The 12334-nt window shown below is 47.5% G+C and overlaps 2 protein-coding genes across 3 annotated transcripts; one reads left to right on the top strand and one right to left on the bottom strand.

Moving 5' to 3' along the window:
• Nucleotides 1-1448: 1448 nt before the first annotated feature.
• Nucleotides 1449-2423, top strand: LOC121300198 (acrosin-like). Its single transcript, XM_041228695.1, has one exon. It carries the CDS (start codon nucleotides 1449-1451, stop codon nucleotides 2421-2423), a length of 975 nt encoding a protein of 324 aa, XP_041084629.1.
• A 3666-nt stretch (nucleotides 2424-6089) lies between these two features.
• On the bottom strand, nucleotides 6090-10821 carry LOC121299582 (G-protein coupled receptor 61-like). Of its 2 annotated transcripts, XM_041227383.1 has the most exons (3): nucleotides 10482-10821; nucleotides 8939-9037; nucleotides 6090-8443 (listed from the first exon to the last, which is right to left on the bottom strand). In XM_041227383.1, the coding sequence occupies exon 3, from the start codon at nucleotides 8075-8077 to the stop codon at nucleotides 6701-6703; it is 1377 nt and encodes a 458-aa protein (XP_041083317.1). In that variant the 5' UTR covers nucleotides 8078-8443; nucleotides 8939-9037; nucleotides 10482-10821; the 3' UTR covers nucleotides 6090-6700. The 2 variants fall into 2 exon arrangements, with proteins under 2 accessions (XP_041083317.1, XP_041083316.1); XM_041227382.1 differs by lacking the exon at nucleotides 8939-9037.
• Nucleotides 10822-12334: the final 1513 nt, after the last annotated feature.

Genomic DNA, 12334 nt, shown 5'->3' with positions numbered 1-12334 from the left:
GGAATGTGTGTGTGTGTGTGTGTGTGTGTGTGTGTGTGTGTGTGTGTGTGTGTGTGTGTGTGTGTGTGTGTGTGTGTGTGTGTGTGAGGAAGAATAACTGCAGTGTACAAAAACTGACAAAAAAATCTGAATGTACACAAAAGGTTTAAATTATTGCAAAATAATTGGGCAGGAGGCTTCCCTGCCTCTTATTATTCAATGTGGGTTAAAAAAAAAAAACACCACTAATGACGCAATTTAATTAAAATTATGCATTGTTTTTCCTCAAACTGCTGAACCAGTAGCACGTGAAACTTCTGCGATTATTTGATCGTAGTGTAAAGAATTGGGGCTCCCCCTCCTGGCTGTTCTTAAAAGTACACTGCACAGTACTGTCATAGCATATAGTGCCCAAAAGATTGGGGGGACGGGGGGCAGGTAAAGAATCGAATTGCGTCGATGCATACGTGTTTAAAAGGTGCCTATTCATTTCACAGTTACTAAGATATTCAAAATTCAGTATGCACTGTTTTGTTTTTTGTAAATCTAACCTAATGCAAGTATTATAAACATACCGCTGTAGACATGCAATCTCAGCTGAGATGTCTCATTAAAACGGGCATGACTACTTCTAATGGTTAGCGGAGCGATAGGGGGTTCATACTAACATCACTCAATTAGCACTTCTGCGAAGCGTTAGTGGTTCCCAGTGTGGCCTCTGAGAGTCAGTAAATTACCCGGAATTGGTGTGCCATTCATTTTCCTTTGTTTTTTTAGTATACATCCCTCATTGGTGTATCGTTATTTATACTGACACCGTTAAATAATTATTTTAATTATAATGACTCTAAACAGGGCTGTACAACAGCACTGTGACAAATAAATATAGAGAATTCTTTATGCAGAAAACACAGAAACTTGTTTACATGATAGATAGATAAATATAGACAGATAGACAGATAGATAGATAGACAGATACATAGCTAGATAGACAGATAGATAGATAGATAGACAGACAGACAGACAGATAGATACGGCTGCTTAATCTTGTGGCGTGACCTTTCTGGCTGATGAGGCAGCTTTCTTTAATGCAGCCCTTGTGTGGAAACCTACACCCCATAATCCTTTAAACCCTGCTTGCACACAAGCACACACACTCTCACACTCACACACACTCACACACACACACACACACACACACACATAGTGCACCCAGATAAATGTTAAAACCCGAAAGGGAGCAGGACAATGCATCAAGCAAAGTGAAAACTGCTGAGCGATGATGTCACAGTCATCCCTGGCATCACCTCACAGGATCCTACTCATCTGATGACATCATAATGCCTAACACCGCCCCCTCCCACTGGACCTGTTGGCTTGTCTTCCTTTTATTTCTGTTTCTACCTGAGCAGGAAGCTTGGTTGTGCTACAGTAATGGTCTCTGGCAGATTTTAGGGTCCGTTTACGGGATGAAGCTGCTGGTTTTTGGCATCTTTTTCCTGGCTCAGTCATTGGCTGAAGACTTGATAAAGTGCGGGACGCACAGGGAAGGCCTGCAAGTGGGAGTAAAGATGGAGGGGGGCCTCCAGGCCAAGGTCGGGGCATGGCCTTGGCAAGTCAGCCCCCTGCAGACGTCTGACTTGGAGCTGTTCTGCGGGGGCTCCATCCTGAACAAGTACTGGGTCATCACAGCAGCCCACTGCTTCAAACCGAGGAACATCGAGGAGCCCGGGACCATCAAAGTGGGCCTTGGAGTCCACCAGCTGGATAAACCCAAAGAGTGGACGGTGTACAGGAGCCCGAAAAACATCTTCGTAGACGAGCGCTTCGACCCCGTCAAGGGGAAGCACGACATCGCCATGCTACAGATGAGGGAGCCCATGGAGTTCGGGGACTATGTCAGGCCCGTGTGCTTCCCAGACAACAGCACCTACGCTCCTGAGGAGTGGGTGTCCTGCCAAGTGACGGGCTGGCGCTTCGTCAACGGGGGCAAGGTAGAAGAACCCAGGGCCCTCCGCCAGTCCCCCGCCAGCCTGATCCCTAGCAAGACCTGCAACCAGTCCGACTGGCACAACGGCACGGTCGACCAGGGCAACTTCTGTGCCAGCTGGGCGGGCTGGTGCCAAGGGGATGGCGGGGGCCCCTTGGTGTGTCTCCTGCCCAGTTCCGACCGCTGGGTCCTGCTCGGGATCATGAGCTGGGGAGCGGGCTGTAATCTGACCAAGAGGCCCGCCGTCTACACTTCCACCAAGCACAATCTGGACTGGGTGAGGATGACCATGGAAGAAAGCAGGAGAGGATCCGATCTGAAAAAGTACGGCTCCAAATCCGAAATCAGAACCAGAATGCTTTCCTCCGAGGCACCGAGCTGCGATGGATCTGGTGCCTTCGGAACCCTGCTACTCAACCTGAGCTCCTTCCTCCTGGTCCTTCTGATTGGCTAAAAAGAAAGAAAGCGGAACGGTATCTCGCCCTGTCTCCGGGGTCGCGTGTCAAGGGAGGTGCCTTTACCAACATTGCTTTATAGATGCCAATACAGGGCAGCAGAGTAACAAGGGCGTCTTCTCTCTGTTTCTCTTTGATTATACTCCTTTGGGAAGCGTCGCTTCTTAGAGGGTTGGAATAAAGTTTATGAATGAACGTGGAGTTGAATGCAATGGTTGTTTCTTCAGAGTTCAATTGGAAATATTGTTTGCATTAGCTGTGATCGCATTGAATTTAGAAGGGTCAGTACTTGGTGCCATTATCCCAATTTCAGTTCTCCCCATTTCCCTTTTCTCATGTTTTCCATAGAGTCCCTAAAACCTGGTCAGCATGTGGGGGTCGAAGATGTATCCCTTTATCTCACCCTTGTAAAGGTAACCGGGTGTCATGGGAGAATACTGGGCTGTGCTTCAGATACATTCCAGAATATACATTGTGATTGAGTGAAAACCTCTCGCAGTGGAGCCCCAGCCCCAGCGGCGAAATGTCATGAAAGAACAGGTTACCGTGGAACCCAACCAGGCCTTTCAAAGAGATTGTGTTTCCACTGGGTGTGTAGTTTCAGATACTCTCCACACAGCTGTGCAAAATATAGAATGTGCGTTTATACTGCCCCCTGCTGGGCAAAAGCATACGGCTGTATCTGGGTATTACTGCGATAAACTTTATTATAATGCAGCATTCGGGAAGCATCGACTCTGTAATGCAAAAGATAATGAAATCTAATATAATATCAAACATCTTGTGACACGCAGCAAGCGGCTTCACACTGCTCTGTGCGCACTGGAAGTGGGTGCGTTGGGTTTAGGGAGTGAGAGATCTTGTGAGCTGTGGGTGAGAGGCTGTGGCTGATCATCACACTGTGCCTAATGATTTCTGAGACACCTTGCACATGACTTATTAACTTATCAATCAAAAACTGCTATCGTATAACCAGGGGCTGGTTTTTACCTGTAGGCCTGTGCTGTACAGGATGTTCTTTGTACAGGGTGTCCACTATACAGGGGCTGTGAAATGTACTGGAGTTCTGACAGACCATCAGCGGGGATTGGTTATGTCTCATGCATGATTTATCATGTGCCAGTGCATTATAAATAGCACCTCTCCACACTGCCTCCCTCTGTTGCAGAATGCTGGGATCATCTGATTGAAGCGATATGATTTGATGCAGTAAGACAGGGTAGCAGTGGCAAACCTGTTCTTTTTTACAAAATGTGCATTTGTAATTTAGAAAGAATGTTTTTCTAACCTTTTTGGACAGCGGCAGTTTTAAAACTGTAAGCAGCTGACAGCTCTCCATATCAGTACAGAAGTGGGAAAGGTTAAACCAAGAAGCTATCCAAATGCTTGCAGAATCAAACATCAGCAGCCCGCCTTAATTCTGAAAGCAAAAGACACGCTGAAAGGTCAGGCTTTGAACGCCCCACCGGCCCCGCTCTCACAGGGGGGGGGCAGAGGGGGAGGGGGCTCTTCATGGTGGGACATCAAAGCCGTGAGTCAGAAAGCAATCGTTCCCTTTCCTCTCGTCATCAAACTAGAAAGATGCGAGGGTGATGGGAAATGAACTGCTTATCGGTGACAGCACTGCTCAATTCCCAGCACATCGGCACACTGAACAAGAACAAATAAACAGAGGAACACAGGACCTGCGCTGGGCAGTCAAGCTTTCAACCACCTGCCCGTTCCACATACTGTCCATAAGGGTCAGAGCTAACCAATCACTTCATCTTACCTGTTGACCATTCACTATATTGGTCTCAAATGAAAACCACTTTTCATCTGTACAAACAAACAAAAAACAATGAACAGCTAAGTCTAGAAATAACAGTTCAGGATCTAACTTTTTATTCATTTTTTATTTCATTTTTTTTTTGGCTCTCTTTTAAATTTTGCAGTACAGAATCATTATTAAAATACAAACCTAAAAGGCCTGACATCCACTTTTCCACATTTTAGCTGTTAAAATATCTCACCTAGTGTGACCCACACAGGATAACAGTGTGTATGAAACAGAGGCACAGAGACACTGTGGTACGGTATAGAGGGCAGCAAAAGGAAAGACACATTGTTCTGGCTTGTGCTTCATGTAAAGCAACGAAAGTTCCTTCAGAACCGTAAAACGTTTGCTAGCGGGAAATCTGGAAATACCAAATGAAACGCAGTAAATTCAACAACGAACATTGACAGATTTGCCACTGAATCTGCTTCTGAAGACTTTCTGTTTTCAAAACAAAATCAATTAATTGGGTTAATTGATGTTGCTATAACCATGGATTTGGATCTTTCACAAGCAGACCTAGGGACTGAGAAACTGCGTGTGGTGCGTCGTTGTATTGTCAGGGCGGTTTGAAATGTCGGCACTGTCCAGTAAACACATTGAGTTAAGTGCATTATCTGTATGCTAGAATGTGATCAATGGGAGAATTCCATTGGAATCAGCACAATTCCAAACCCCCTCTCAATAGACTGGGTGACACTTTGACTGACTGTCCACCACACGTCCCTGCCACTCCCAGCTGACCGCTGAGCTGCAAACTCTGAAGTTTCTCAGATAATTGTTTCACCAAAAGCCACCAGCGTCTTTGTACAGCCATTCCAGACACACAGTGACAACATTTATTAAAACAAAAAAAGAGATTCAAAAAAGTGTAGGAACAAATAAATTAAACTCATAAATAAAATCAAATCAATTCATAAATAAATATTCTGTTCAAAGATTTACACCCCTTTCTGTGCAGGCGTTCTGTGCTTAATCTGCTAAATGAAGTGCTGACCTGTATGTAAGATACAACGGTGACTTCTGCCTTATCAGTTCCTATTGGTTTCTTTGCTTTCGGTGCTTTTGTGTGTGTGTGTGTGTGTGTGTGTGCTTGCTTGCTTGTGTGTGTGTGTGTGTGTGTGTGCTTGTTGTGTGTGAGTGTGTGTGTGTGTGTGTGTGTGCTTGCTTGTGTTGTGTGTGTGTGTGTGAGTTGAGTGTGTGTGTGTGTGTGTGTGTGTGTGTGTGTGTGTGTGTGTGTGTGTGTGTGTGTGTGTGTGTGCTTGCTTGTGTGTGTGTGTGTGTGTGTGCTTGCATGCTTGTGTGTGTGAGTGTGTGTGTCTGTTTTTTTTTAATTAAAAGCTATATAAACCGCAGTACAGTCCCTGAATTTTCGATCAGAAAACAAACCCCAAAAGAGAAAACGCTGCACCTCTACCAGCACTTACGTTAGCTAGAAGACTCAGAGAAACCTGATCATGAAGTTAGTCGGCTTGACTAGCAATGCCTGCCTGCAGCCTTCCCAGTGTAAATGAGATGTACCCTTTAAACGAAGCACTCGAGAGAAAGCGCTCTCGTATTGAACTGCACGCTGCTGAGCGCCCTCGTATTGAACTGCACGCTGCTGAGCGCCCTCGTATTGAACTGAGCGCCCTCGTATTGAACTGCACGCTGCTGAGCGCCCTCGTATTGAACTGCACGCTGCTGAGCGCCCTCGTATTGAACTGACGCTGCTGAGCGCACTCGTATTGAACTGCACGCTGCTGAGCGCCCTCGTATTGAACTGCACGCTGCTGAGCGCCCTCGTATTGAACTGCACGCTGCTGAGCGCCCTCGTATTGAACTGCACGCTGCTGAGCGCACGCTCGTATTGAACTGCACGCTGCTGAGCGCCCTCGTATTGAACTGCACGCTGCTGAGCGCCCTCGTATTGAACTGCACGCTGCTGAGCGCCCTCGTATTGAACTGCACGCTGCTGAGCGCCCTCGTATTGAACTGCACGCTGCTGAGCGCCCTCGTATTGAACTGCACGCTGCTGAGCGCCCTCGTATTGAACTGCACGCTGCTGAGCGCCCTCGTATTGAACTGCACGCTGCTGAGCAATCTCGTCACGAAAGCCGTTGATCGGGAGGCTTTTCTGCATTGTTACACACTGAAGCTGTCTTGGATTGTCAAGTGCAAAACGATTTTAACGGGGGGGGGATGGGGGGGTGTTTATAAACTGTTAAAATATAGGAACAGCATCTGAAAACCAAATACGAAAAACTCCATGTGCATTACCGACTTATATAAAGAAAGAAAAATGCCAACTAACGTGGAATATCTCAGTAAAATAAGAGCTCCTCCCTTCGACTTCATACTTAAATTGATTAGCTTAGCGGTCATTATTCTAAACTGTAATAAAGTAACCAGAGAAAGCTATTATTATTATTATTATTATTATTTTATTATTATATATTATTATTATTCCTGTTATTAGTGTTACACCTCTGCTTTAGCAGAAGGCATGGTTCTTATGCAGTTGTCCGATATGGTTACATCACTGTTGAGAGGGTGCTGATCCATGAACTCTGAGGTCTCCTCCACTATCTGTCCTGGTATCCTGAAATCAATGGGAATCTGCTGCTGCTGAGGGTCCCGCTTGGGGCTGGAGGTGCTGTTGGGGTTGCCGTTCTCCAGGTTGCAGCCGGTGCCTTGCAGAAACTGGAGGAAGTTCTCCTCGATGGAGGCTTCCCTGCTGGGCAGCCTGTCCTCCTCCGGGGAGCGCTTGAAGAAGCAGGTGAGGAGCTTGCTGAGCTCCCCGCGGATCTGCCGATTCAGGCAGCCGTAGAAGAACGGGTTAGAGGTGAAGCAGAAGAAGCCGATCCAGGTGACGACGCTCTCCAGCTGGGCAGCCGAAGCGGGCTCAGCCGTGGCCAGGGCGGAGTAGAGGTGGAAGGAGAAGTAGGGCAGCCAGCAGAAGAGGAACTGGCCTCCCACGGCTACCAGGATCACAGCTGCCTTGCCCCCTCCAAACGCCCGCTGCGGGGTGGTCCTTGCCGCCTCAGAGCCGGTGACCATGGTCGACCTGCTACTGAGGGACTCGGATCTCTGACGGGGAGTGTCCATCCACGTCGGGAGAGGGCCATGGTGCATGGCAGCCACCCTGGCTACTTTGAACATGCTGCAGTACACCACCAAGATAATGAAAACCGGGCAGAGGAAATAGAAGAGGCTGAAAAACACGATAAAGAGCTTCCGGTTCCCTCCACTCCACTGCAGTGAGCAATGCCCATTGACCTGCAAGGATCCTTGGGAGCTCCAGCCGAGCAGAGGGACTACGGACATCACGATGGCTTTGATCCAGACGCAGACCAGCACCGAGACCACCAAGCTGACGGTCATCTTGACCTCATAGCGCATGGGGTGGACGACGTAGTAGTAGCGCTCGATGTTGATGGCGGAGATGGAGAGGATGACCACGCTGATGAAGCAGACGCTCAGAAAGAGGTAGCCCCTGCACAGGGCCTCGCTGAAGAAGGCTCGATCAAACAAAGAGGAGCTGGAGAGCATCCCCAGGGGCATCAGAATCAGCGCAGCCACGAGGTCCACCAGGCACAAGTGGAACACGAAGACAAACTTCCTCAGCTGCGGGGTCTTGGCGATGACGGTCATCACGGCGATGTTGCCCACCACGGCGACTAGGTCGACGAGCAGCATGAAGAAGAGAGCTATGGACTGGGAGACCAAGCTGCCTTCCTGGGAGGGCAGGGAGGAGTTGCCGGGGCGTGCCGAGAGCTGCTGGGAGGTCTGGAGATACAAGTCCGGCTCGGAGGCGTTCCCGACGGCCCACGGTGCGTTTGAAGCTGGAAGCTCCATCGGCGTGGCGAAGGCAGCGATGCAACACTGAGACTCACAGATCCATCACCCATCCTCTTTCCAGCCAGGGGCGATGCTCAGTGCTTCTCTGGAGTTCTCAGTCCCTGAGGGTGTCGAGGGACATCACTGCGAGAAGGACATTTTCAGGAGGAACTGAAGTCGTCCAAACAGGTCCTTCATAGTTGCGTCCCGGTCCTGGTGCTGAGTGGAGGTTGGCTGGTTCCCTGAGAATGCCTGTGGAGCTGTAGACGCTGTGCGGGCGGCTGACCCTGTTGGCTGGGGAGATGACCTCTGATAATCTTAGATCATCTTTGCCCACCCATGGCTGCCTCGTCTGTTCATTTTTTTTCCAGATCAGAATACCACCTGGAATAAAAGCAAAAGCAGGTACTTTTAAAAAACAAATGAAGCTTTGAATTCGTCAGCTGTCATGTTTGTAGCTACACAGCGGTCCAAAACTACACAGGAGTTTACCTTTAACCCTGACAGCTTTGCCTCTGCTTTGCCTGGTACCTCATAAAGCACAGCGAAGTCATATTACAACAGATTCAACAGGGATGATAATAAATATGTCTGCAAAGATGCAGCTGCATATCAGTTTTACACAGGTAGCTGACGGCAGAAATCCTTAGCCTTCTCCTAAATAAGTCTATGCACTTACTAAAGAGATCCACGCCTCCGTATCAAACAATAATGTGCTGCCAAAAATATGAATGGACCATAAGGGGGGGGGCTTTGATCCTGAGCAAGGACCTTGGCTTTGATAAACAGTGTCTCGTATTTATATGTGATCTCTGCTCTAAAGATAGTGGCGATGTACACAATGGATTTCAACAGGGATTAAGCCAAAAGCTGTCTCACATATCATTGATGCTCGTGGAAATCTGATCTGCCGTCATACAGTTGTCTTTATTGCAGTATGTGGTGTCGTTCTTTAAGGTCGCTAGAAGGATAGAGTCTCTGTAATTAAAAACGTACACAATGCTGATTAAAGATCAGAGCTAATCCCAGTGCATTATGTCTTTCCCATTTGAGGGTTTTTGAATGTTATTCAGTGATGACTCTTCTAAAACCAGTAATACCAGTTAGCGTGCCAGCATGCCACCATGGCAAACTCCCACAGCAGAGCGTCAACAGCGTGTTTTCAAAATCAGGGAAAGCCAGCGGTAAGCTGCTGACGAAGCCCGTATTGCTGTTCAAATGCGTAGGGCTGTGTTCGATAGAGTTCTACTTCGGTGGCTTTGAAGAACAACAGACCCCCGAACCCAGCTCATTCTTTTCTGTTTGATAACTTCTGTTCTTTCAAGTCCATCTATAAAAGCCATGCACTGTTTTTTTTTTCTTTTTACCGATTTCGCCTTATCAGAAAAAGACTGATGTCACTAGCAGCGGGATTTCTACTGGAACCAAGACAGCTGATTCCACCAGTAACTGAGCTAAACAAACCCTGCCCTTTTCTCTAAACTTAAAAAGGTCAATCAAATAATTAATAATCCTCTTTCTTCAACATTTAAAGATTTTTTTAAAAACATCTGCTGCCTAGACCAAAGGTGCCAGCAGCAATCAAGAACATCTTACTTTTTTTTAATTGTTGAAAACCCTGCTCTGTAATTTGGAAAGAGGCGCAGCAGCAGGGTTGCTGACACAATTAGACTTTTACATTGTAAAATGCAGATCTGATCATTCCTGCCCACAATGCGTTCACCCTTGCCCTGCATTACACAGTTCAATACCGCTGTAGAGACCCGACCCCTACACTAGGCTAGAGACAAACTGTGCTCCAACCCTACCCCCTTCCAAGGAGGCTTCCCAACAAGGCCTCCCAGCTTCACGCTCTCCTCTCAGGGAGCGAGGCTCTGAGGTGAGTCCTTACAACGGAGACCAATGCTCACCCCAGCGCAGTCAGGGGTCTAGTAGCCCCCTACCCTTCACTGGACCCCCCTTTTACTCTAATCTGGAACAGTGGAAATGGGCTACAGGAAAGGGGGCTGTGTAAGACAAAGCCAAACCCACCTAAGAGAACCACGCACGCAGACACACATGCACACATACACCGCTAACAGCGAGTCCGTTTAACTTCAGCATCAACCTCTACCTACAGACGGCATCGCCTCAATTAAAACGCAGAGCATTCTGCACACCGTTCTTCTCTTCTTTCCCAATGTATTTATTATTATCATTATATATATATTTTTTTGTATATCCTTTTTTTTTCTTTCTTCTGAACCCATAGCCTTAAACCTTATTTCCAATTTAATCAAACAGAGCTTGACCCTGGTTACACACCATACAAACATACTGCTTCTGCACTGCTGGTAGCCGGCATGCCCTGAAACAGAAGACACATGGCGGGCCCCCTGATATACACATATATTCATGCATTTGTATATGGAGCTGTCCGTACCTTGGCTGCTGCGTGTGTGCTTTCTATTGTCCTGGATGAGTGAGACGGTCCAGATGCAGCTGATCAGAGTTTCTTCCCCTGAATCTAATGCATCGAGACACTGCAGAGAAGGGTGACAGGCAGCGGCACCCAGCACACGCATTCCCCCCGGGTCCTAGAGCCCGGCGCGCCGCTCCTCGCTCGGTTCATCTGGAGCACGGATGGTACAATGTGGCCAGTTAACAGCTGACTACCCTCGGCCTTATATACTGTTGACAGGTCACCCGTTGAAGTTTCTCAGCGTTTAATAAACAGCCCCGTGACGTGACGTGGCTGATTTTTTTTTTCTTTTTATCGTTCTGCAACTTGTGTAGACACACATTGTGATGAAAGACGCAAAACATAAGCAGAAAAGATACGTATTGTTATTGTGTGTGTGTGTGTGTGTGTGTGTGTGTGTGGGGGGGGGGGTGGGGGGGGGGGCGGTTGCTAAGGGTCAGCTGACGAGGTTCAGTTAGAGACACATGTCACCCTTTGGCACCTGCTTGCCACAATGTCACTCTGCGAGATCCTGCCGCCGCGAACCAGCTGCAGCCCGCAGAAACAGGGTTTCACTCGACAGGTATACGGAGCACCGCAATGTCAACACACAAATAAACAAGACTAGATAGGGCTCGTTTTTCATTCCAGGCAAACCTTTCTCCGCCGTGGGGTTTGTGATACCCGCCTGGCCGGCAGCGCCCCCTACTGGGGGTGGTTTGAAAGTGCTTGTGGTCGTTACTGATGTGCACAGCCCCCCAGCCCCCCAGGTCTGAGAAGAGGCAGCTAGACCGGCCGGGCTTTCCTGCCTCCAGCCCCCTTCCAGGTCCCAGTCAGTTTTGGAACATCAATGGCGTTTTCTTGTCAGACGCGGATTCAATTCTTTGACAGACAATGAAAAAAGCAACCCTGCAAACAAACGAAAAGCATTGCGCTGGAACTGAAAAAGCTGGACCAGTCTATACAGACACTTCATATGTTCTAGCCTATATCACGTCGCAGGCAGCGTGAATTGAATTGCAACTTTAACATTTAGAGAAAGCACGAATAAAAGATTTGAGCAGCTGTAATATTTAGAACGACTGCCATACAAGATAAAGAGGCGACACTGCAATACCGCGCCTTCAGCATGCGTTAGCTTTAAATGTGGCGTTTTGTGTGTATAACTGTGCCTTTAAATCACACACAGTGATTATTAGTATTGAGAATAATATAGCACAGGAATAACTGTGTTAATTATGCTGGTAAACAGTCCAGCTTTAAATTCTCATATATGTGTGTGTGTGTGTGACATTATCAGTAAGAACTCGATTCAGGTGTTAGGAGAGGACAGAAATAGCTGAGTCTCTCCATGATCCTCCAATCACAGGGCTTTCACATGCCTCTGTTTCCATGACAACAGATAAAACAGCCACTTCCACATCAGAATAGCACACAGTAAATAGAGTCACTTGAACACCCTTGCATATATTAGAGTTAGGGTCAGAGGGTTAGGGTCACGGTTATAGCATGCAGAAAGATTTACGCATTAACTATATTGTGACTATACTTAATAACATCGTGATTATGTGTAAGTATACGCGTATTGACTAAGTAGCTGCTATGTAAATACACAGGAATTACAGACACTGTTACCTGCAAAGCAGCAGTTCTAAGAGCACAGAGGGATTGTAGCACAGCGGATGCTCGGTTGACAGGTGCTTCTCTCTTTGAGCATGGCTGTGCTCTGCAGATTACCACCCCTGATAAAAACATCCAGTCACACTCACCATGCAGATGCCTCCATATTGCAACACATGATATGCAAAACACTGTTCGGTAATGCAATTAACCCT

The sequence above is a fragment of the Polyodon spathula genome, chromosome 25, assembly GCF_017654505.1.
Source record: "Polyodon spathula isolate WHYD16114869_AA chromosome 25, ASM1765450v1, whole genome shotgun sequence".
NCBI lineage: Eukaryota > Metazoa > Chordata > Actinopteri > Acipenseriformes > Polyodontidae > Polyodon > Polyodon spathula.
Note: the sequence above shows the minus strand (reverse complement) of the source record. Positions and strands in the feature narration are given on the sequence as shown.

What these genes read in the sequence shown, in the direction of transcription:
- LOC121300198 (XM_041228695.1), top strand. Translation starts at nt 1,449, where the DNA reads ATGAAGCTGCTGGTTTTTGGCATCTTTTTCCTGGCTCAGTCATTGGCT.
- LOC121299582 (XM_041227383.1), bottom strand. Translation starts at nt 8,077, where the DNA reads ATGGAGCTTCCAGCTTCAAACGCACCGTGGGCCGTCGGGAACGCCTCC.